This window comes from Camelus dromedarius, chromosome 16 (genome assembly GCF_036321535.1).
Source record: "Camelus dromedarius isolate mCamDro1 chromosome 16, mCamDro1.pat, whole genome shotgun sequence".
Lineage (NCBI taxonomy): Eukaryota > Metazoa > Chordata > Mammalia > Artiodactyla > Camelidae > Camelus > Camelus dromedarius.
The window spans coordinates 37424966-37447589 of NC_087451.1; the positions used below are offsets into that span (position 1 = coordinate 37424966).

General features: G+C 37.5%; 1 protein-coding gene across 2 annotated transcripts in view; it reads right to left on the reverse strand.

Annotated features, from left to right (window-relative positions):
- Positions 1-22624, reverse strand: part of GNA13 (G protein subunit alpha 13) — a 39094-nt gene that overhangs the window by 9681 nt on the left and 6789 nt on the right. Inside the window, exons 3-4 of one of the 2 annotated variants that reach the window (XM_064495635.1) lie at positions 1116-1166; positions 8-49 (exon numbers count right to left, since the gene is read on the reverse strand). In XM_064495635.1, the coding sequence (XP_064351705.1) occupies positions 8-49; positions 1116-1166 (93 nt within the window). The remainder of the gene's footprint in view (positions 1-7; positions 50-1115; positions 1167-22624) is intronic. The other variant, XM_031468936.2, reaches the window with a different exon arrangement.

Here is a 22624-nt window from a genome sequence, read left to right on the forward strand (position 1 = left end):
GACCTACTTTGAATGGCGTGCTCAAGGAAGACCTATCTGAAACGGCAAACTGAGAAGAACAGGTAAGTCAGCACTACTTGGACTGGAAAACATGAAAAAACTCTTACAAAGTTAATGTACTAAGGCTTCACTCCATCTGGCCTATATTAACTCTTTTTTTTAAGGCTTATTATAATCTGACCAGATAGAAAAGTGACAATGAAGCAGTAAGTCTTAATACAAAGTTTCACTGTGAACTGAGTGACTAAACAGACGGCTAAGCAGGTTCTAACTTCTGGAACACCTGTGTCTAGGGAACAGGAGACACACATACGGTACTTTTTCTCGTGTCCTAGATACATCAGCATGCTGCTTTTCTACTTGTGAGGGGGGGTTCACTCAAAGAACCCCTAAGACCACATTAAAATTTATAATGGAAATTTAGTTAAAGAGGAGGCATATGAAGCTATACTCAATTTAGTACATAACAAATGACTCTGGGGCAATGGCTTTCAAACACTTTCTACGTGGCACAGAACTCTTCCAGCGAAGTCTCTGCACGAGCCTAATACTGAGAACAGACAGTGGAGCTGTCCTCCCCCAGCGGGCCAGGGCCGCCGGCGCCGGCCACAGCTGAGCGCGGCTGCCTCTGAGGGCTACCCTGCCGGAAAACCAAACTCTCTTTCCAAGGGCGACCCCTCTTATATCATGGAGTCCCTTCAGCAAGCCTTGAGCACCTAGCCTTCCTCCACAGGAACTCCACACACACGAGTCCTGAACTGGAAAATACCGTTTGCTGAAAAGTTTTGAAATCAATCAAGCCACTGTGTTCTTTCTGTTTCTGCTTACAAAAAAAGCAAAAGACACAGAAGTAGAATAGTTAATGTGCCATTTCATTTTCAAGCATAAACTTCTTTCTGTAAACAGTTTTACTTTCACGGAACAGTGGACAGGGCATTCCTCAAGGAAACGGCAGAGATCAGGATGCTGACGGGTGGAAAAATGAAGCAGGAACAATCAGAATACTGCCACTAGGAAAAAGGAAATGGTTTCTACCTAATTTTTTTCTAAATTTCATAATCCTGATTACTGCTTTCAAATGACAATAAACATAAACATTCGGTTTAAAAACTTACTGGTTCTCCAAGTTTATCCAAGTTATCCAGGAAATATTTTACAGATTCTCCCTAAAACAAGAAGAAAATAAATAGTTATTAGGGCTCAGAAATGGAAGACTTTGTTACAACAGTTTATATTAAACCGTCTGGCTGTACACTTAATCCAAACATACCCCGTTTAGTCACCAATTTCAGACTGAACAGCTAACCCCACTAAAAACGTATAAAATGTCTGCCTCTGCCGGAGCGCGGCAGCCTGGTTCATTTCACGGTCGTTACGTAAGCCACCGTCCAGACAGGATCACACATGTGCTCTCTGATGTAACTGTGCATCCAGAGAGAAGATGGAACTAAACGGCGGAAACTGCTTTTGAGATAAACATACAACTACAGTTCAGGTGGGATTACTTCTGTGTACATTTTTGTGCCTTAAGTATTTATCAGTGGTGGTTATCTTCAGAGACGAGAGCAAGCCAGAGGTGAGGTAAGAACACCGTACAAGATCTTCCAGTAACAGGCAAATGCCTGGACAGACAGGCTTTGCTTCTGAAGACTCTGAATAATGCTGCAGGCTTCCCATCGGCAAATAGGTCTTCTTTTCCTGAGTGACCAGCGGACGCTCTCTGAGCCCAGATTTCTACTAGACCTCAGGAATTTCGAATACCTAAACTGTATGAGGATAAAACTCCTTAAAGGAAATACTTGAACAGAGGCCAGACAGGTAAGAGGGGAACCATCCAGGGAAAGATGGGCTCTGTGTCTTGGAGTCTCCCAGTGTTTCTGCTTTCTTGCTGGATTTCTGCTTCCCCTGCCTGAAGTGGCTTCCACAAGTTCCTAAAGGCAGTGTTTTTTTAATGTATAAGACAATCCCCTGAAGATCTTGTTTGCAGGATCTGATGAGGTACGGAGGGGAGAAGAGTAGTGTCTGCAATTCAGGTGATTTCTGGGACCACACTTGGGCGTCATAAGGCCTTAAAGCAGCAGTTCTCACATTTTTAGCCTCAGGATCCTTTGTACATCTAAAGATTCTTGAGGACACAAAGGGACCTCTAAGGGGGTTATACCTATCAATATTTACCATATTACAAAGTAAAACTGAGACATCTTAACAAATACAGTATTAATTCATTTAAAAATATCAACAATAAACCCATTCATGTTAGCATATTTTAGTACAGCCTAATAAAAGACAGTGGGACACTCTTCTGCTTCTGCATTGGAACTGCTACAAAGGTTGTTTTAGTTGTAGCATATGAAGAAAATCTGGCCTTTATGCAGAATGTTGATTGGATAAGGGAGTTATTTTAATAATCTTTTCAGGTAATTACAGATATTTTCATTTTTACACCAGAACTTGACAAATGGTAGTTTCTTAAAAGTGAGCTCCCTGTGGGATGGAAAGCCTACCAACTAGCTTTCTGTACTTTGTTACGTCCATTATAATTCACTGGTGTATCCTGTGCTTGCAATGGGTCTTTTACCCACCCCCAGTGTTGTAACATCCAGTGCTGGTTACATGGAACACAGAGAGTAACTACGTTATACAGATCTTCCAAGTGTTGGCATGTTTCAGTACATGGTATTAAGAAAATCATACTCATTAAATATCACACTGATCTCATCAGAAGCCTGAAGGCTTGAGAAGTTGGCAAGCTCACAGTGGTGGGCAGATACAAGTTTTCCTAAATTTTGATTTTCACTTCAAAGCTCAAATTTTATCAATAGCAACAAATACTGTTATTTTACTTGAAATGACAGGCTATTTTCAAAAAAAAAATGCCTGTCAAATGCTCAAGTCTGAGTAAGTCGGTTGTCTTCTCAGATAAAAATGGTGTTCCATGAAAAATGTAGTTAGTTCAGCTCACATCACAACCAGCTGCAGAAGTGCTTCCCCTGAGACCGTGGTCCTGCTCCAGGACGCTGCAGGGGAGTTTTCAGGGTGCCTCCCACTCCGCCACACAGAGTTTTAGAGAGCTGTGCCCTCAAGGGTTGAGATTTAAACTATTAATTTCTACTGTTTACTCAAGGATAATTTTAAGTGAAACTGGTGTGTGTTTTAAATTGCAAACACACAGCAGTGAAGAAGACAACCAGTAGTTTGGGGCCAACACGTGGACCTGTGCTAAGGCGCTGGCAGTTTCAGCCACTGCTATTCTGTACTATGAGTCCAGGTGTCCACATAATGAAGGGAAATAACATCTCAGTAACATTATAAAGAGTGGTAAACATGAAGACTACTTTTAGAGGGTTTCTGGGATCCCCGGTGGTCCACGGACCACACGTTGAGAACGGCTTCCTCCCAGTACGTCAAGGAGAGTGTGTACCTAGGTGTGTGTGTGCTTGTGGTGGGAGTGGTGGGGCAGGGAGGGTCTGCCTGTGACTTCCCCATGACTGTAAGCAGTAGCAGATGGTCGTGCTTTTTTCTGGACCTGGAATACTGGCACAGTATTTATAGCATCTAAAGATGATTTTTAAGAGAAGGGAAAAGAAAAAGCTTGAAAAAATTCATGTTGGGTTACTGAAGAGATTATATGGTCAAGCCTGTACAGATATTTTGTATTGTATCATCCATTTAAATGAAAAACATAGTATTTTTGTTTTTTTGACGGATAACATACATAGGCCAAAGGGAATCGGGGCTTAATCTTTAAATAACATCAGTGTTTACTTAAAGAATTGCTTGTACAACCCAAATGAGGTTATACACATTTAAAATACTTAAAAAGTAAAATTCAAACGAATGTTACCAACTGTGTTACACTGAAGTATACACAGAGTCTCTTGGACAAATATGATAAAAGGTAGTCATTCTGTTTATGTAGAAGACTAACAAAACTATTACCCTTTTAGTAATGTGCATATTGAATCCTTAATGTTAAAATTTAAAACATTTCAAAAAAGGTGTTTTTTGACTGGTAGTGTTATAATGTTGCATTTATTGACTTTTCTTGATTTTAGAATTAGTACAAATTCACTGTAGAAAACTTGACAATTATAAAAAGGAACAAAGAAGGAAACAGGCAATAATCATTAATTCCACCACGCAGAGGTAACTACAGTTAATGTTTGAGGATATTTCCTTCCAATCACTTTTTGTATATTTAACACATTTGAAATAATATAGACAGGTCTGCATCCTGATTTTTCCACTTAAGCAATTGGAAGTAAATTTTAATGGTCAAAATAATTCCTAGTATTTATGCACTAAAAAATTTAAGAAAACCAATAATCTAACATCGGACCTCTGAGTTACTTCCCCCCCTTTTAATAAACAGTTTAAATATTTTTAAAATAAAGAGTGTTGTGTAAACAGCTTTAGTATAACTGCACATGCTCTTGAATTATGTTCTTAGTGGTCTTGGAAGAATTACTAAGGCAAAGAGATCCAACATTTTAAAGACACTCACTACCTATTGCCACAAAGGTTCTACTGATTCTCGCCTACCCAACAGTTAAGATACTGAGTATATTAATAGTGAAACTATGATGCAGATAAACTTAGCCAAGATCACATCAGCGTGCTTTGCAGATGCTTCTATAATAAACTAAAGTGCAAACTCTCAGAGGCCCCACGTTGTGCTGTAACTGATGCTTATCATTTTAGGGACCCCAGGGCAAACGAGCTCTGTTTAAAAGAGAAAATGACATGTTCCATTTCCAAATTGACAATAAAGGTTCAACTATATAAACATCTATTTCAATTAATATTGCTGTTTATCTTAACTAATGGGCAAATAAATGAGGGTTAAAGTAACCCTAAGATGAACATATTATCTAAAGCAGCAAGCCTCTTTCTCCCGTTAAACAAAATAAATGCTTGTACCCAACCCATCATTTCTAGAAACTGGCATACTCATTCTAGCAACCTTGCAAATTCACACAAACTTTTTAGAAATCTATGGGTAGTCAACTTCACAAAACTTTCAGTGAACTTTTGTGCATTCTAACGAATTTATTCAACATAAACAAAATGATACAAACAAAATTTTTCCACTTATTACGGGAATGATTTAATAAATTTTGGTAAGCTAACATAATAACGTAAGTCATCAAATAATTATTTTTATGTAATTGCTAAACATAACATATTTTTATATCACTAAGTGTGAAATTAAGTAGCAGGCTACAAAGCGAAGGTCCACAACATCTTACCCACAATTTGTTTTTGGTTTTGTTTTTGTTTTTTGTAAGCTGGGCCCCAACACTCACTTGGCAGCAAAACCTGACCTGATCTGAGGTGAGGCTCTTTATAGTTTTTATTTCTCCTACATTGTGAAACTATTCAAATGTTTGGCTGCAAAAAAACGGTGGCGATTACACAATAAAGAGTACATACATTGTATTATCTATCTGTAATCCAAAGAATTCTTAATTCCATTAACAAGCACGGACTCAGGGATTTATGGTAAGAATGGGTCTGTAACATTATGTATGTTTTGATTTTAGCTATTTAAAATGTGGACAAGGTGATTTCGTGGTTCTGTGAGTGACTATATTCCTTTGTTTTTTTTTTTAAAGAAGGAAAACTCATCCCTATTGGTTCTTCTCTTGGCATTACAAATATTAAGAGAAAAAATTTTTAAGTTCTTTTTACTGAAGCTTTCTGATTCAACTGCATTCGTTAAGAGAGGTCTTAGATCTTTTGGGCTCCAATTACTACATGCCTTTGTTTATTAGGAATTCATCTCTCACCAGAATCAAATGATCATATTACAGAAACATGTATGTGCTCCTCTCATTAAGTTTCAGCTTCTACTGAAGGAAGCTTCATCAGTATAATTTACAAAGTCCTTTGTGCCCTTAAGACTATAAAATCTAAACAAAAATACTTTAATTCATTTTCACACATCTGAATGTGTGGATTCTCTCTAATATTTTAAGTCCTAAATAAGGTTCCCTGCTGCCAACTGACCATACTCTTTGCCTTCTCCCCTACCACTCGGCCAGTATCTATTCAACCATGATAAACACTTGAAAACGTTTTTCTCATGAAAAACACAGTTTGGTATAAAATAACTCCCCAGTCAAAAGAAAAGTCATGTGAATTCACCATTTGTGTCATAGATGGTACTGCTGATCCTTCCACAGTAAGAAAACTGAAAGCGGGAGACAAAAGGATAGTCTTAATAATCTTTTAATGCACATGGTTGTAAACTAAAGCCTCTTACTGTTAAGAGAGCAGGTTCCCTCAAATGAACCTATTCTGAAACAAAAGTTTCAAACACACATGCAAAGGCACACGTGCACATACGAACATACACGGGCTATAAAAGGATGAGGATTTTTCTGACAGGTAATTTAGGGGAATTTTAAGACCTTTACTCACAAACAAACAAAAAACCAAACCAAGAGAAAACCTTTTTATAATCTCAAAAATATTTTTTAATTAAAAAACATAAAATGTGTGTTATTTGCAATTAACCATGAAGGACAAAGAAAATGAATAATGGCATCTCTGTTCTCAGTAACCAAGAGTGTCTGACCATGGCTGTTGGTTTGAACTTCAGTGCCCTCACATGCAAATTTTACACCTAGCTTAGCGCCTGACACCTGGTAGCCTCCTCTTCTTCCTCCCCACGTGTTTAGCAAATGAAGTACGAATTATTAGGGGAAGATTTCCCTCAAATACTTTTTCCTAACCATTTCAAAAGTGATGGAAAGTCTTCTGGGTGTCTAATATTAACAAGATGTGAATGCTAGTCCTCGCTCTAACATTGAGTGATCTATCTGGCAAGTCTCTAAACTCCTCCAGCCCTCAATTTAACGGTCAGCAAAATGAGGAAGTTCTGTGGTTCAATGGATAATCACCAAAGTTCTGCCCCAGGCAACAATTTCAGTTTGTACAATTGATTTAAATTTAAGCTCTCCTTTCCTTACATCTATATGCCTATTAATCTTAAATTCATTTTTGTTGTGACTCATTATTCAAGTTATGTTCTTAGTCTCCTGGCTAATACAGAAGTAAAAAACTTCATGTATTGGGCAAGAAATACCCAGAGTTTAAGATTCTGCTGGTTATGACTTGAGGCTCCATTATAACTTTCCTCGATGTTTTACGTTACTGAAGGGAATTTTTAATAAAATTGCGAAGAAAAGCCATTTGACACTTACGACTTTAAAAATTTAACACATTTTGTATCATCCTTTAGTTCTTTTTTCTCTGTTTGAAATACTGAGATGACTTTCTAGGTTACTGTAGTAAGCCTGGAAAGTACAAAGCACCAGGGCACTCTGAAAGTTTTCCAGCATTCTTTACCCTGTGGATATCTGGGTTCCATCTAAACAACAGCAGAGCAGCCAGGGGACCTGGGTTCTAATCACATGACAGGCTCTGCTATTGACAAAGCCAGTGGATCCTGGTGAAGTTAACTCAAGAATAAAATGAAATGATAGATGAAATTATTAGCTCCAGTGGCCCTTTGAATTTAAAAATTCTATTAGTTCTAAGCGCCCGGCTAGCTCAGTCGGTAGAGCATTAGACTCTTAAAAATTCTATTAGTTCTATGAACCATATTTTGTGTCAGCTTTCCAAATCTGTGTCTAAACTAGGAATGGCCTCAGCGTCGTCCGCACTTACAAGAATCATGTATTAGAAAGTCTTTGCTTGCAAAGTACAAAAAGGCTCAGGGACCTTGAGTTTGAAGGTTAACAGAAAAGTTGAGAACACGAATTAGAAAAAAACTTTTATTAAATAAATGTGTAGTTACAGGGAGAGTTGGCAGTTTATTTGCTCAGTTACCAAACAAGTGACAGATTTATTCAACACTCTCTTCTGCATAACTAAAATATATATAGGACAGGATTTAGAATGTACTACTTTAAAAGGATGTGGAATTCAAGCTAGACAGCCAAAGAACACACAAGATCTGCTTTTTTAGAAGAATATACTCAAATACTGGCAGCTTTACAGCAACAGGAAGGGAACAACTCTACTTACATATTATAGGTACAATCTAGCACAGATTTTCACTTCAAAGATTTATCTAAACTTCTAAAATCTGTAGAGATAAGGATCAGATATTTTAAAAGCAAGGCATACGTATTCTAGACAGCAATTTGGCATATGTAACAGGAGCTGTACACAATGATCTGCATCATGGAGCTACAGAAGCGTATGCGAGTACAAGAGTGGTGAGAATTTCTACTGCGGCAGGAGGTTAGCTGAGAGCCACTGAATTGTTCCACGTGTGCATTTTATATATTCTGGACCAGGGGTCCTCCTAATATGGCCTGCAGGCCAAACCCAGCCCACTGCCTGTTTCCGTGTGGCCTATTTTTAAGTGGCTGGGAGGGGGGAAGTCAAAAGACTACTTCATAATGTCTGAAAATGATATGAAATTCAAATTTCAGGGTCCACAAATAAAACTGTGCTGGAGCACAGCGTGCTCGTCTGTCAGGGACTGGCTGTCCCTGACTGCTTCCGGGCCACGGCCATCAGCAGAGCAGACACGACGGGCCGCGTGCGGCGCTCTCCTTGCTCTGCACCACAAACTGCACCGAGGCAGCTAGAGCGTGGAAAGACTTCACGTGTCACCAGTGCTGCAATACCAGGACCTTCTTATTACTAGGGCACATCCACCACAAGAAGCAAAAAGGGAAAGAGCACTTTATATGGCATACTTTTAAGGCACAATGGAATGCGGATAATTCTGATATTAAATGAGACGGCAAAGCCCTGGGTTTATTATGCCAGGAGCCTAGCGCTGCGCTAAAAGGACACATGAACATCAACACTACCAGACTGAGCGCCCTGGAAAATCATCTAAACTCGATGAAAAGCAACAGTTGGAAAAATGACAAAATTTAAAATGGAACAGTGCATCACAGAATTTCTTCACAAAAGGAAAAAAACGAAAATGAGATTGCAACTGCTGGTCAAGCCAGGACTGCCATAGACTGCTCAGCAGTTGTTTCCTCAAGGGATCAATAATGCCAAGTGTGAAGTGACTGAAAAATTAGCCTGTATGAGCAGTCTGTGTGGAAGAACAACAGGTGAGATTATTTTCAAAGAAGCTGAGAAAACAATCAATACAACCTGAACTGGAATACGTTAGGGTGTGTTACAACTGATGGTGCTAAAAACGTGTGTGGCGCGGAAAAGGGACAAGTTTACAAAGCTGTGAAAATGGTTACACCATGTATTACTCACCAGCAGGGACTCTGGAGGAAATAAATGAATCTATAATGTGTTATTGAACCAGTATTGTTAACGATGAATTTAACTCACTCTCATGGACTTGATCACCATCAGTTCCACGAATTTTTGTCAGAAACAGACTTGCCCTATGTGCTAACTTACCCTATAACACAGTTTGATGGCTCAGCAGAGGTAAATTTTTACTGAGTTTTTTTGAACTAATAGATGAAACTGAATTTTTTTCTGAACAAGAATCACCTTCAACCACTAAGGCAGAACACTGAATGGCTTTTCAAAATCAGCTTTAGGGAAGACTTAATTGCATTTCTTAATGAATTCAACCCTAAACTAAAAGGCATAACAGTTGTTTGCCAAACTTATACTGTGGAAAAGTCATTTTAACAACTAGCAGTATTTAAATCATAAGCAACGTCCAACTGCTTTATATACTTTCTTCACTGTCAAAAGTGAGAACAGTGGGCCTCCATTCTCACATACATTTGCGGCAGGTATGTATTTCTAAAATCAAACTATAGTTCCAGCAACATCTTTCAGACTGTAATGCAGGTGCAAACGCAAAAAGTCCATACTTCAAAATCCATTCAACTGTGTAATGAGGAGCATCCACAGAACCTTCGACTGGAAATGGCAAACCTGCAATGGCAATGACACGCCAAGAGGCAAACGTGGAGAAGAATCTAACAGAATTCTATAAATGTCTTCCAAGCGATGTTCATGCTCAGTGAAGCTCATGCTCACTTGGTAGTACCTGTGTGAAAAGACACTTCTAAGGATGGAACATGTGAAATCTCACTACGGGTAAGCATTAATGGATGGACACTTGCAACTGATTCTGAGAGGGAACACTAGAGCTTCAAACTCCACTTGAGCAAAATGTTCTCCCAGCTTCCAACAGAGTCCAGTTCTTCCCACTAGCAAACCTGCGCTACAAAACGTTGTATGCACTTTTATTATTGTATTTTGAGTTTCATCAATGAAACAATCTGTGGAAATTTGAATTCTCTCTTGTTACTTACCTACAGAATGCCCCTGACTTTGACTCTTGGCACACGAAGTCTAAAATATCACACTATCTAGCCCTTTATAGAACGTTCTCTGACTCCTGTTCTAGACCAACAGTTCTTAATTTTGGCAGTGTATCGGAACCACCTAACGTGCTTGTAAAAATAAAGACTCCCAGGCCTATCACAAGTCTACTAAATCAAAATTTTAATAAGCTCCAAGAGAAGTGATTCCGACATAGCCAACTCTAGCATCAATTCAGACCTGGACATCTGTTTGACTCAAAACTGGATTTTATATTAATTTTGCCTTTTGATATTGATTATACAAAATCAGCTAGGGTTTATTTTTTAAACTTTGTAAAAATGCCAAGAATATTAAACTAGATTAGAAACTTATTTAGCTTTATCTTATTACAAAAGTAGGTTTCAAGCAACATTTACTTGCGTTCAACTAGGTCTCACAAGAAAAGCATCACCTGACATATCCAAATCGTGACAGAATCAGCAGAATCACATCTACAAATAGAGCTTTCTCTTTTTAAGATCTGATTTGGTGGCTCAGGCGTACTTTAGTTCCCACTGCACTACAGTTCCAGCTGCCTTCCTTTCTGAGTTCCTAGAGCCTGATTTCAAATGTCCGCCAGAGTCCACAGCCTTCAAAGCTAGCTCCCAGACACTTCTGTGGTTTAAAATTAATGAACCTGGCACTCCAGCTATAACACTCCCAAGCAGCTAAAAAAAAGCACAAATGAGAACGATTATTAGAACCACTGTTACTTATATTTTAGCAACAGGATCCAAGGAACTTAAAACCTCAGACTTACACAATTAATTCACTTCTGAAACAGACACCTAAACTCTGCAAATAAGTAAACAAAGCAATTCAAAGTGCGTAATAAAGAGCATTATATCTTTTTACCTGGTGAACAGGTGAAAATTACACCTTGGAATGAAAAAAGGTCACAAAATTCAATCGAATGCAAACTATATGTAATGCACTGGATTTTAGTTTGCTACTAAAATAAACTACCATTGCTTAGTCTTGTAAAATGTCTAGAATTTAACTGCAGGCCAATTAGGTATGTCTATAAATGGTAGAAAATTCACGATAAAAAAAAAAAGTCAACTAGAAAAAAATAAGTGAATTAAGAAGTATCCCATTTTTTATGTGTAGAGGCGCTTTTAGTTATGAGACTAACATTACCTAAAACAGTTTTTTTGTTTAAGAGTAAACATAATAGTACAAGAAATATTAAAATTCAAAGAAAATCTGTATTACCGAGAAAATTAAGGAGTGAGAAATTTTCTTCTGAAATCTAAGTATACATATGATTCTGCAAATGATGGCATAACTCAGAGTTAATATCTAGTTTCTCTTTATATAGTGGTAACCACTTGCCAAGTATCATAAATAGCAAAACACTTCCTGAAGTACTAGTAAACTACAAAATAAAGGTTTGTATTCTGAAACAGCTAAGTCCAATGGTTTCAAGTGGTTCACACACTTGCCATGCATATTAAGTCCTTCCATTTGCAAGCTTGGAATATTTCAAAGAGGGAAAAAAATTGAGAGATTCTTGAGAGAGAAAATTACAAATCTGTTTACTCCTTAAATTGACTACAACTGTGAATTATACTGCCATATGGCACTGCCTCTATTGCCAAAATAAGGCTTTTGTACACCCATAACATGCCTTTAATTTTTATTAGTCTTATAATCCCCAAACTAAGCCAGGTAGAAATATTTTCTGAATATTCATTAAGCACATGTTTGGAGAAATCCATTCAACAGGCAACTTATTAACTTGCCTTTAAAAGTGACCTAGAAGTAGGTTTTTTTTTTTAAATCAATAATTCATATGTGTATACACTAGTAATTTCAGCCCTGTAAATATCTTGAAGTCACATCTAAATAAGGAGTCTTTAAATATTCTATGAATAGACTCTGAGTAACATACACCTTTCCATCTAACATTAACTTATATGTAAAGTTTACAGCAAAAGTCAAATGCCATATATAAATGAAGTACAAAATGGAAACGTTCGGCGTTAAAGCTGATTAATGAATCAAGCAAGACTCTTCATTTCAATCTAAGGGTGTGGTCAGTAATAAAAATAGAGGGTAATATTTCTTATTGAATGGGTTCTGTATCTTTCCCATCCTTAATTTTTATTTCAAAATAAAATACGATAAAGAGGACAGCTAGTTTCATACACAGGGTAGGCACAAAACTCTCCTGATTCTCAGGGCTTCTGCCATGGAACAGCTTCTCTTCTGCCTCCATTTAAGTGCCCCTCCAACATTCTCCCTTTGCCTGGTCTTCAAGAAGGATCTATTTTATTGTTTCTTATCTTTGAGATGACCTACCTTTAAAGAAAAAATGACTTTATTCATTTTTCTCCGGAAAAAAACATCGTAAGGTACTGATGTGACACGCAGTGCATGTTCAGTAAGGGTAATACTGCGTCTATATCATGAAAGCATACTCAAAGTACTACCACTCACGCCTGTTTTTTGGTTCACAAGGAGAAAGACAGTATTTACTTATAGTCAAAGAAATACAAGCTATTTTCCTTTGCTCTATAGATAGGTCAAAATTAAGTAGTACTCCAACTGAATGCAAATTTCTCACTAGCATTTTCTTTTCTCACTAGCATTTTCTATGTGCATCACTCAAAACTCCTGAAAGAACCAAAATTAGTCAGTTATATTATAAACCACCTAAACATTTGAAAACATTCCAGATCAAGATAGTTTATAACAGCCTAAACAGAATTTCAAAGAGAATACCTCTAAATTAAACAGTTAGTTTCAGATTTTCCTTGCATATAAGCTATTAAAACAAACAGAGGCACATCAGAAATAAGATTTTTGGAAAGAAGTTAGAACTTTATTTTGTGAACTGCCCTTTTCTTGCCACTGCTCACAAATTAATAAATTCCTTTTTATAACAAGTTTTCTAATTAGACTTATCACCAAAATGACTTAAAGCTAATGATCTTCGTTTTCTAAGAGTCTTCCTTTGGTCCCACCAAATCCCAGTTTACATACCATACAAATGTAAATGAAGTTTAGTAATTCTACTACAGATGTCACAAAAAAGAAGGGCCTTATTTTATTAAAAGGTTTTATCCTGGAGAGGTAGAAAAAAAAAGTTTGGTCATAAGTCTAATAAGCATTTATAGATGCTTATATCTTATAAGCTATTCAATTTTGTTATCTTAAGAAAGCATCAATTATTTTCAAAACCTCATATAAGAGCTACAGCCCCTTCTTTAAAATACAGGTTTCAGAGTAGCAGTCGGCACTTCTTTATAAAATCCTATTCCCTTAAAAGTTAAGCAAAAACTTTTAATGTGAAGAAGTTTAATATTGCAGAGACGGGCTTGCTCTGACATAGTGTATAATGCTGCTCACTAGGTAAGATTTCTGTCATTACTTACTCCATGTTACCACTGACCACCACTATTCATAAAAAAATATACATACGCAGGAAAGAATTTTCCATATGTCAGAAATTCACATCCATTTCTAGAAGAATGGCTTACTGGTCCTCTGATAAAATCACCACCTCCGGGAAATGCTAATGGTACAACATTAAATGAACAGGATATAAAACTGTACAGAAAGTACAGAAAAGTTTATCTCAACAGCCAACACCTCATTCAAATACTGGAAGGAAATAACACCAAAATGTCAACAAAGATGTCTCGGGGTGGCAGTACAGCGGCTAACTAGATGCTATTCTACAATGGACATACACACATTTTAAAATTTAAACTTCGAAAAAAGCTAATTTGGATTCTGGAGCCTATTACAAGTAATTCCCTCAAAAAAACAAAAACAAAACAACTTCCCTGCTTTTCAGTTGTCACAGAATGATTAATACTAAGAAGCTTAGAGTTTTGAACCCTGAAAAACTCCTCAAAGTTAAAACACTGTTTTGAAAAGGGTCAAACATACGAATCCTAACAGTATATAAAGAAATTTCTCAAATTCAGAAGGAATGACCTTGACTGTTAAAAAAAAAAAAAGGATATGCAGTTTTCCAACATGAGACATAACTTCCCAAATAGAGTTTCAATTCCCCTGCTATCTAAACAGAGGGCCTGTAAGAGCATTTCATAACACCCACAAGTCCTTGTGAATGCGCACCAGATGGAAAGTTCTGCTCTCTGCTGATGCGCTGCAACGCATCTTGAAATCCCCACAACTCAAACGTTATGCAATAATCAACTTTAATTAACATTAACAATCAACATTAACTTAAAAAGTAATTCTGTGCCTAAGGTCACACAGCAGGTGAGAGGAAAACCCAGATCACTTTATTCCCAGGCACGTGTTTTGAGCCCATCATCCCAAATGCTGGGCAGCAGAGAAGCTCTACACAGCTGCCATGAGCATTAGCCACCTCCCCCACCTCATCTCCCATTCAATCACGTCAGACAGCAAAGACATGCAGCCTCTGAATGTTTCTAAATACTGATGAATGTGGGTAATAGCTCACAATTTTTTACTGGCATATCAGTTCCTGTTTCCGAGTCACTACAGGTTAATTGTGTCATTAAGGGACGCAGGGAAGCATGGTAGTAAGTATTCAATTGTGACTCTCACACTCAAACTAGCTGTGACCTTAACCTCTGTGGAGTTGTTTTACGTACAAAATGAAATGAACTGGACCACCTGCCCTCCTGTGTCTTTTCTATGTTAGTAAATACTTATGATCCTGCATAATCTTGGCAGAGGAGCTTCAATGCAGCATCCTACACCGTTTATTGTATCATTTGCAAGAGCTGTTGGGTGACTAACCTGCTCCTTATTAGATCAAGAGCCTTTATTAAGGCAGACCAGACAGGCAGTCCCTGAGTCCCTGAGTCCCCAGGGCCTGCTCATCCCAAACACACTGTGGCCAGGTATTCAACACACACTTGCTGAAGGAACAAAGGAATGAACGAGTGCCATGTTGTATCACTGCTCGAGCGAGTGCCCTCACTAGATAAGAAATGGTCCTAAGGAAACATCACTTGCGTTTGCTGGGCCTAACAGATGACCAATGTCATTAACTGACACTGACTCTTGTTCTGAGAGTGAGATTCAAAGAAATTGGTTAATAAAAATACAATGTCCTCTTAAACTTTAAAAAGGCCTGAAAACCCAACCTACTCAGTCAGGTGGGCTGCAAGTACAGCAAAAGGGAAATGAGAACAGTCAGCCTGACTTCAAGTAAACCTTCTCCACTTCCTCACCTCCTCTCCCTCACATCACGGGCCACACTCGGCAATAACCTCCCTGTTGCCAAAATCAGTGGATATGTCTGTCTTCACTGTACGAGACCTCTCAGTGGCACATGGCACTGATGACCACTTTTTCCCTCCTTAAAACACTTTGCCAGCTTCATGGCATTACATGTTCCTGAGTTTCTTCTGCCTTTCTGGCCATCTCTGCTAGCATCTCCTCCTCTGAACAGTCTCAAATGGTTTGAAGGTTCCTCAGGACTCTTTCCTGAGCCCTAATCTCTTTGACACCCTTTCCCTGAGTAACTGTGCATATTCTAAAGACTAAATATCACCTGAATACAAACAACTCCTGAATGTCTACATTTGGCCCAAAGCTCTGTTCTAGATTCCAGACTATGTATACAACCGTCCACTTGATTCCTCCTGCAGGTCTCATAGAGATCTCAAAACCTGATAAACCCAAACTAAAGCCTTAATCTTCCCCCTCAAATTTCCTTCTCACAGTCTTTTCATTTCAGTAAAAAGTACCACTGCCCCCCTGGTTGTTAAGACCAGAAATCCAAGTCACTCTTCACGTATGCTTCCCTCCCTCCTCTCATACTCAACCCATCAGCATCCCAATGACTTTCCCTACAAAGCATACCTTGAACCCACTGTCTTCTCTTCATCTCCACAGCGACCACCACCACGAGCACTCTCTCTGTGACAGTCTCCTAACTCTGGAGCGCTGCTCAGCACCCAAACAGTACAGAGGTTCTCAATCAAGGTCCGACCGCTCTCACTTCCCTCCAACTTCCACACCCCAGCAAGCTTTTCCTCACCTTCGGACCTGCACACATGGTGCTCCTTCTGCCTCCTGACCTCTTCCCTCTCCTCACCCTTCCTCATCCACGGGGTCTCAAATGCCACCTCTTCAGACCACCCTCTTGTTCTCTCATTGCCTCCTTTCCCTCTCCTTCAGAGCATTTCTCACGTGCGTGATTATTTACTTGTTTGTCTATTTAATGTAGTTTCTTCCTACTAGCACCTAAGATCAATGGGAACAAAGATTACTTTCACTGGTTCACTAGCAAGCACGCAGTCTGCAAAAAAGTGCCTGACTCTTTTTAGATGGTCAGTAACACGCCACTGATTGGCTGCTGAAGGCTGCCAGTTATCATTTCATTGATGTTTAACTCTTGGTAAAGAATAACCCATCTCCTGAAATGTGCTACCCAAGGCCTCTTGCCCTTTTACATTTCCTCTTCATTCTTCACATTTGAGGAGAACAGAATTCAGATTACCATAATGAAAATGGATACTCTTAAAGTAATGCCCTAACCTTAACACTTGTATATAGTATAAAATAGTTACATACAAAAATATCAAATGGATACATACACACATAATCCTATCGGAAGAAGTTCTACAGAATGAATTTTTTTTTTAAATAAAGAAAACTTTTTTCAAAAAAAAGACATATTAAGGCCAAATGTGCAAAATACTATATAAGAGGTGAGAACCTTGATTTCTTACTAGATTGTAACACCAACTTTAAAACTGGTAACATCTGATCATAACATAACAATTTAAAAAGTCAACAAGAAAATTAAGTAAGTATAATTCTCCTCGTCCCAGCCTACAGCTGAAATGTATATAATCTATATGGCAACAATTCAACGTACCCATCATTTTTGAAGCTGTAGCTAATAAACAAGGACAGTTTTTTGCTAATGTGGCAAGTTAGTACCAGTTAAAAATAGCAAATCATTTGTCTTGCAGTATTTTTTTTAATTGAAGTACAGTCGACTTACAATGTTGAGTTATTTTCTGGTATACAGCACAGTGATTCATTTATACATATATATATATATTCCTTTTCATGTCCTTTTCTATTATAGGCCATTACAAGGTATTGAATATAGTTCCCTGTGCTGTACAGTAGGACATTGTTGTTTACCTATGTATTGCAATATTTTAACTCAACAGGCTAAATCACATTGCTCTTATAAATATTTCAACTAGGATATATGATATTTGCAGCTGTGAATATAAAGCATATTTATTGTGAATATAAAGCATTCAATCATTCAGCTTTAAAAAAAATCAATAAAAATGAATTTAGAGACCATCTTACATTTGCATAGCAATTTATTTATCTAAAGTATCTGCATGTACATCTCATCTGTTAAGCCTCACTTAGCAGAGCTAGCCAGGAAATAACTTGTGAGCAACTCTCTAGCAACCTGGAAAACCTAGTACAGCTGCCCTGAGTTTTTCTTTTACTTAGCATCAATAAATGGAAACAACCGCACTTCACAGCCTGAGGTCTAAATGCAAATCACATGATGATTTAAGAGGACAGATTCTCTCTCTATAATTTCCATTGACCAGTTTGTCCTATTTAACAGGAAAATAACTTTAAAAAGATTACTGACGGACAGAAAAATGGTAACCAGGATACTGAAAGGGAAAGTGAGCGCCTCTCACCCCAACAACAGCATTCATTATTCCAGCACTTTCTGTTTAACCCTTCTAGAAGAGTAAAAGAGAAACGTCCCATTAACAGGCCAAATGTAGGTGCACTGGCTCAAAGAACCCAAAGACACGGTTTTGTTTCGTTTTGTTTTGAGGGGGGAGTGAATACAAGAGTTCTGTTTGCTGCCTAGCATTGTTTTTAAATAGCAAAATTAATAAAATGTTCCTTTTCTTTAAGAAAGCAAATCTGAAATTTGTTTATTTTGCTCCATCAGAAAAAGCAGAGATTCAATTAGACTAATGTTTTTAGTTGTTTTTTTAACAAAATGGTCAGTAGTTCTAAAATCTCATTAAAAAAAAGTAACATAAAATATTTTTTAAAAAGGACACTCTGTATTTTATGAATATAAGAAATTTTTTTTTAGGTTGGAAAAGAAGCCCAAATAACCTCTTTAATCTGAGTACTCACAACACCTCTGCCAAGCCACGGGAACCGGCAAAAAGGGAAAGAGTATGAGGTGCGTGCAGGTGGAGGGGCACCACAGAGACAGACGAGAGGGAAAGAAGAGAGCAGCACGCTCAGCGGCAGCGGCGGAGCACCTGTGCCTACGCCGAGGCTGTCCCACCAGACCTCTAGCAGGAGGACGATCTGGCTACTTCGGCATACACAGCTGCAGCATTTCAGGAGCACTCTCCAAACAACTAAACAACTCTGGCTGTAAATCTCACCGTGAACATGGGCAAGAAGAATACTGGTTAGTTTCACCACACATCTATATAATGCTTTATTATTTCCAAAACATTTTAATTTTCATTATTACATTTGATTCCTTAGAATTGTGAATGTTTCAAAAATCATGCAAAAATTTACACAGGGACTAGCAATAAAGATACAGACCCACTATTTATAAAATGGTTTTTGTTCAAAATGAATGCATAAGCAAAGGCTTTTCAGAAATGATTTCACTATGGCTATCAGGGAGACAAATTAAGCAATATTCTTTAAAATGTATCTATTTGTCAAGGAGATGGAAAATATAGTCAAAATAGTGACAGGTAAAGGTAAAGTGTGCTAATCTGGGTCAGTATAGTAATTTATGTACCAGAAAAACAGTCAATATAAGTAAGTAGAGAGCTGACCTTCCAAGGGACAACTGCAATGAAATATTTGGAGTTAATGTTTCTAATGTTAAAAGTTCAGAAAGTATCTCCATTCTCACAAAACATTAAAAAGCTACTATGAAGAAATGAAGAACCACATCACAGATTTTCAATCTGAAAATCAAGCAAAGCGGTATCAGAAGGCAAGAACCAGCATAGCAACAACAACCTCAAACCTCTCTTTGGTTTCATTAGAGACAACAAATGGTCTAATGAGTGTAGGTCAGATTTTGCATTCCTCAGAATTCAGAATTTTCATACTGGAAATCAAATTTAGAGAGTTTATCAAAGTTTACAGTGCTTTATATTTTAGAAAACTATTTGTGGTTTGCACATACGGCATTTTAGGAATATTAATTGTTAATAATAATGTGGTTACTACGTATCAGGCAACGTGCCAAAGGCTTTACATGGATTATCTCATGTAATTTCTACAACAACTAGTAACAGTAGTTGAATCATCCCCATTTCACAGCTGCAGTAAGTCAGAGAGATCGGGGGACTCGCTCAAGCTCAAACACTGAGCGGCAGAACCAGGACACAAGTTCCATCTAGCTCCATTTTATCCCACAGCACAGCAGAAAAACACATCACATTTTAAGGTCATCACGTTAAAATCATTTGTAAAAATGGTTTACAATATGTAAAATAAGTCAATAAATTTGAACATAGGTATTTTCTAATTTGCTTGGAAGAAACAAGTGAAGTTCCACGTAGCAAAACCAAGTATCCAGGTCTTAGGACTTGGACCAAAAACCAAAATAAATCAGCAGACAGTAATTCTACTTAAGTATTCTGCATCTGTTGCAGAGTAGTTGTGGATGAAAAAGTTCACCCATTGCAATAGTTTAAAAATCTTTTTCATTCGTTCTGCCAAAGGAAGAGAGATTAAATTTGAGAGATTAAGATGAACAACTATCACTGAAAGAGACTGGTAAATTTAGCCAAGGCCACTAAAGTTCAGTTCTCAAAACAAAGCTATTTCCTTGATCCGTATCAGCTCATTCTAATAATGCTATGTTAATGTGGATGTAACAAAAATCTCAAAAAAAAAAAAAAAAAGCATCTTGTAAAAAAAAAAACCAAAAAAAACTGTATGTTCCCAACACAGACTAAAGTGAATTTTATCATATAGCTGAAAAAAAAAAAAAGTACTTTCAAACAAAGAAATAAAAATCAGTTAATTTCCAGAAATAGGTACTTCCTAACTGGAACAAAAATTTGCAACAAACTGCAATCTGGAATACTCATAAGCAGAATGAAATCTGTGACGACTACATGAGAAACACTGCAAAGGAATTCATAAAAACAACAGAATAAAAGTGCTCTGACAGCCCCTTCTCCAAACCAAGAGCAAATCTGGGCAACTGTATACCAGACACATGCCAATTTCCAAATGTCACTTCCCTAGAAGAATATACTGCTGCCTTTCAGATAACTGGTTGCCATTAAACTTCTATTTTTCAAGGTACATTAAAAACTATGTTCACTGATGAAACGTCAGTTGAGGGTCACTAGTAGTTTTAAAGGAGGTGAACACTCAAACAGCCTTTATCATGAAGCATGGTGGTTAGGATAAACTGTACCACTCAAAGTTAGTAAATTTACCATTAAATATAAAATTATTACCATTACTATCATGCCTATAATCTAAGTTAATATAGTGAAAAAGGAATGGCACAAAGATGTTATGAACAGTTCAGAATACAAAGAGAACTATGTCAGTATTAGTGTAATGCTATGTATTCCTAAGAAAACCATACAGATATTTAAAATAATCTGCTAGAACTTACTAGTGGAACGTTAACTATTTGGGTGTACGTGTGTTGGTCAGAAAAGGCTGGTAATGAAAGGAAAGAATGCTCCACGGATAGAAGGCACGAGTGCTTGCCAAATGGTTTAGAGGCCAGCTCTGCGGACCAAGAGTCAGCAGATCGAGGTTCCAGTGTCTACCCTCACACCATTTACTACCTCTGGGATCTGAAGGAACCTCACTGCATCTTAATTTTTTAATCTGTGAAATGAGGACAACAGCTCATATTCTAGGTTTTTTTTTCTCCCTCTTAAGGATTAAATGATAATATATGTGATAGAAGTAATTAACATCCTTTGAAAAGGACAAAGCAATTTCTGTAAAACACAAACTGTTAAAAAGTTATGTAATTAATTATTAGCTCTGAATTAATTTTCTGTAGAAAAAAAACTGGCACCTGTTTTCAGCTAATAGGACAGGATATGGCGAATTGTCTGGGCTGCTGCCTATCTGTGAAAGATGAACAGGGACTATTCAATGTACCGACACCTTTGGCCATCGCGTTCTTCTTAAAAGCAAGCTTACAAATGGTTCTCCTGAGTTAGGTCCACATTCTAGTATAGAACAGCAATAAATGGTAATAATATAAAAAGCAGCACAGTATTTTACAATCCCTCTTCAGCACCCAGAGCTTGGACATCCCACAGCTAGTCAAGTTTCTACCAAAAAATAAAACGATGTAAACATGAACATGTCAACTTGATACAACACATCAAGAGATATAATTAGGTGTGCATGTATGTGTGTTACACACACACACAAAATCACACAAAGTTACATTAAAACTATAAGCACTTGCCAAAACATCCTGTTTTTAATGTATAGGGTAGTACAACTCTTGAGTTTCCAAGTTTTTGATAAAATGTAACCATTCTGACATCTCATCAAGTTCACCAAAAACAAATTCTATAGAGACCTAAGTTTAAAAATATCTACAATCTCTAATGTAATATACAATTCTTGTTATATAGGCTGAAATGTTTTACCCCAAGCCTAGAATCAGTAGGTTTTTAGCAACTTGAAGTCAAAGTCCTTTTTAGGTTTTATACATAAAGGAAATGGACCAAATTCTTCTCCAACAGAAACTTGAAAATAGTTTACAACTGAAAGTAGTAATTAATTCACCCTTTAAAGCAAATTCAAATTAGTGTTAAAGAACAAATGCCTCTAACTATACAGTATTTCAAAGCCATGCCGCAGTGCAAATAAACAAATACTTTAGCCCAAACTGAGTTCCTATTTTACTTAGTACTCAGCCCCTTCTCAAAGGCCAGTGCATGAGGCTTAATAGTTACTTTGTTACACAGACTGAGGGAAGCTCTGTCTTAATGAATAAACCAGCTCATCAGCTTTCGAAGTGTAACTACCACCAGGCACAAACTGTACTATTTGAGTAAGAAAAATGAAGTCTAACTGAAGGTATGATGATAACAAAGAAGACAGTTTTGGTGGCAGGAATTGCAAAGAAAAGACTGATCATTACAGGAAGCTGTATTAATGCTGACAACGTTTAAGTGTCCACAGAACCTAGGAGTGCTTGTCCCAGTGTCACACACTGTCTTGCCCTATATAACCAGGTCTATACATTTTGCTTATATTCCTGTGTAAGCACCTGTATATTACACACACACACACAAATTTTAATTGGCAGTGATCCCTAGCCACTTGGTTAGTTTCACCATGTATCTCCAGTTGT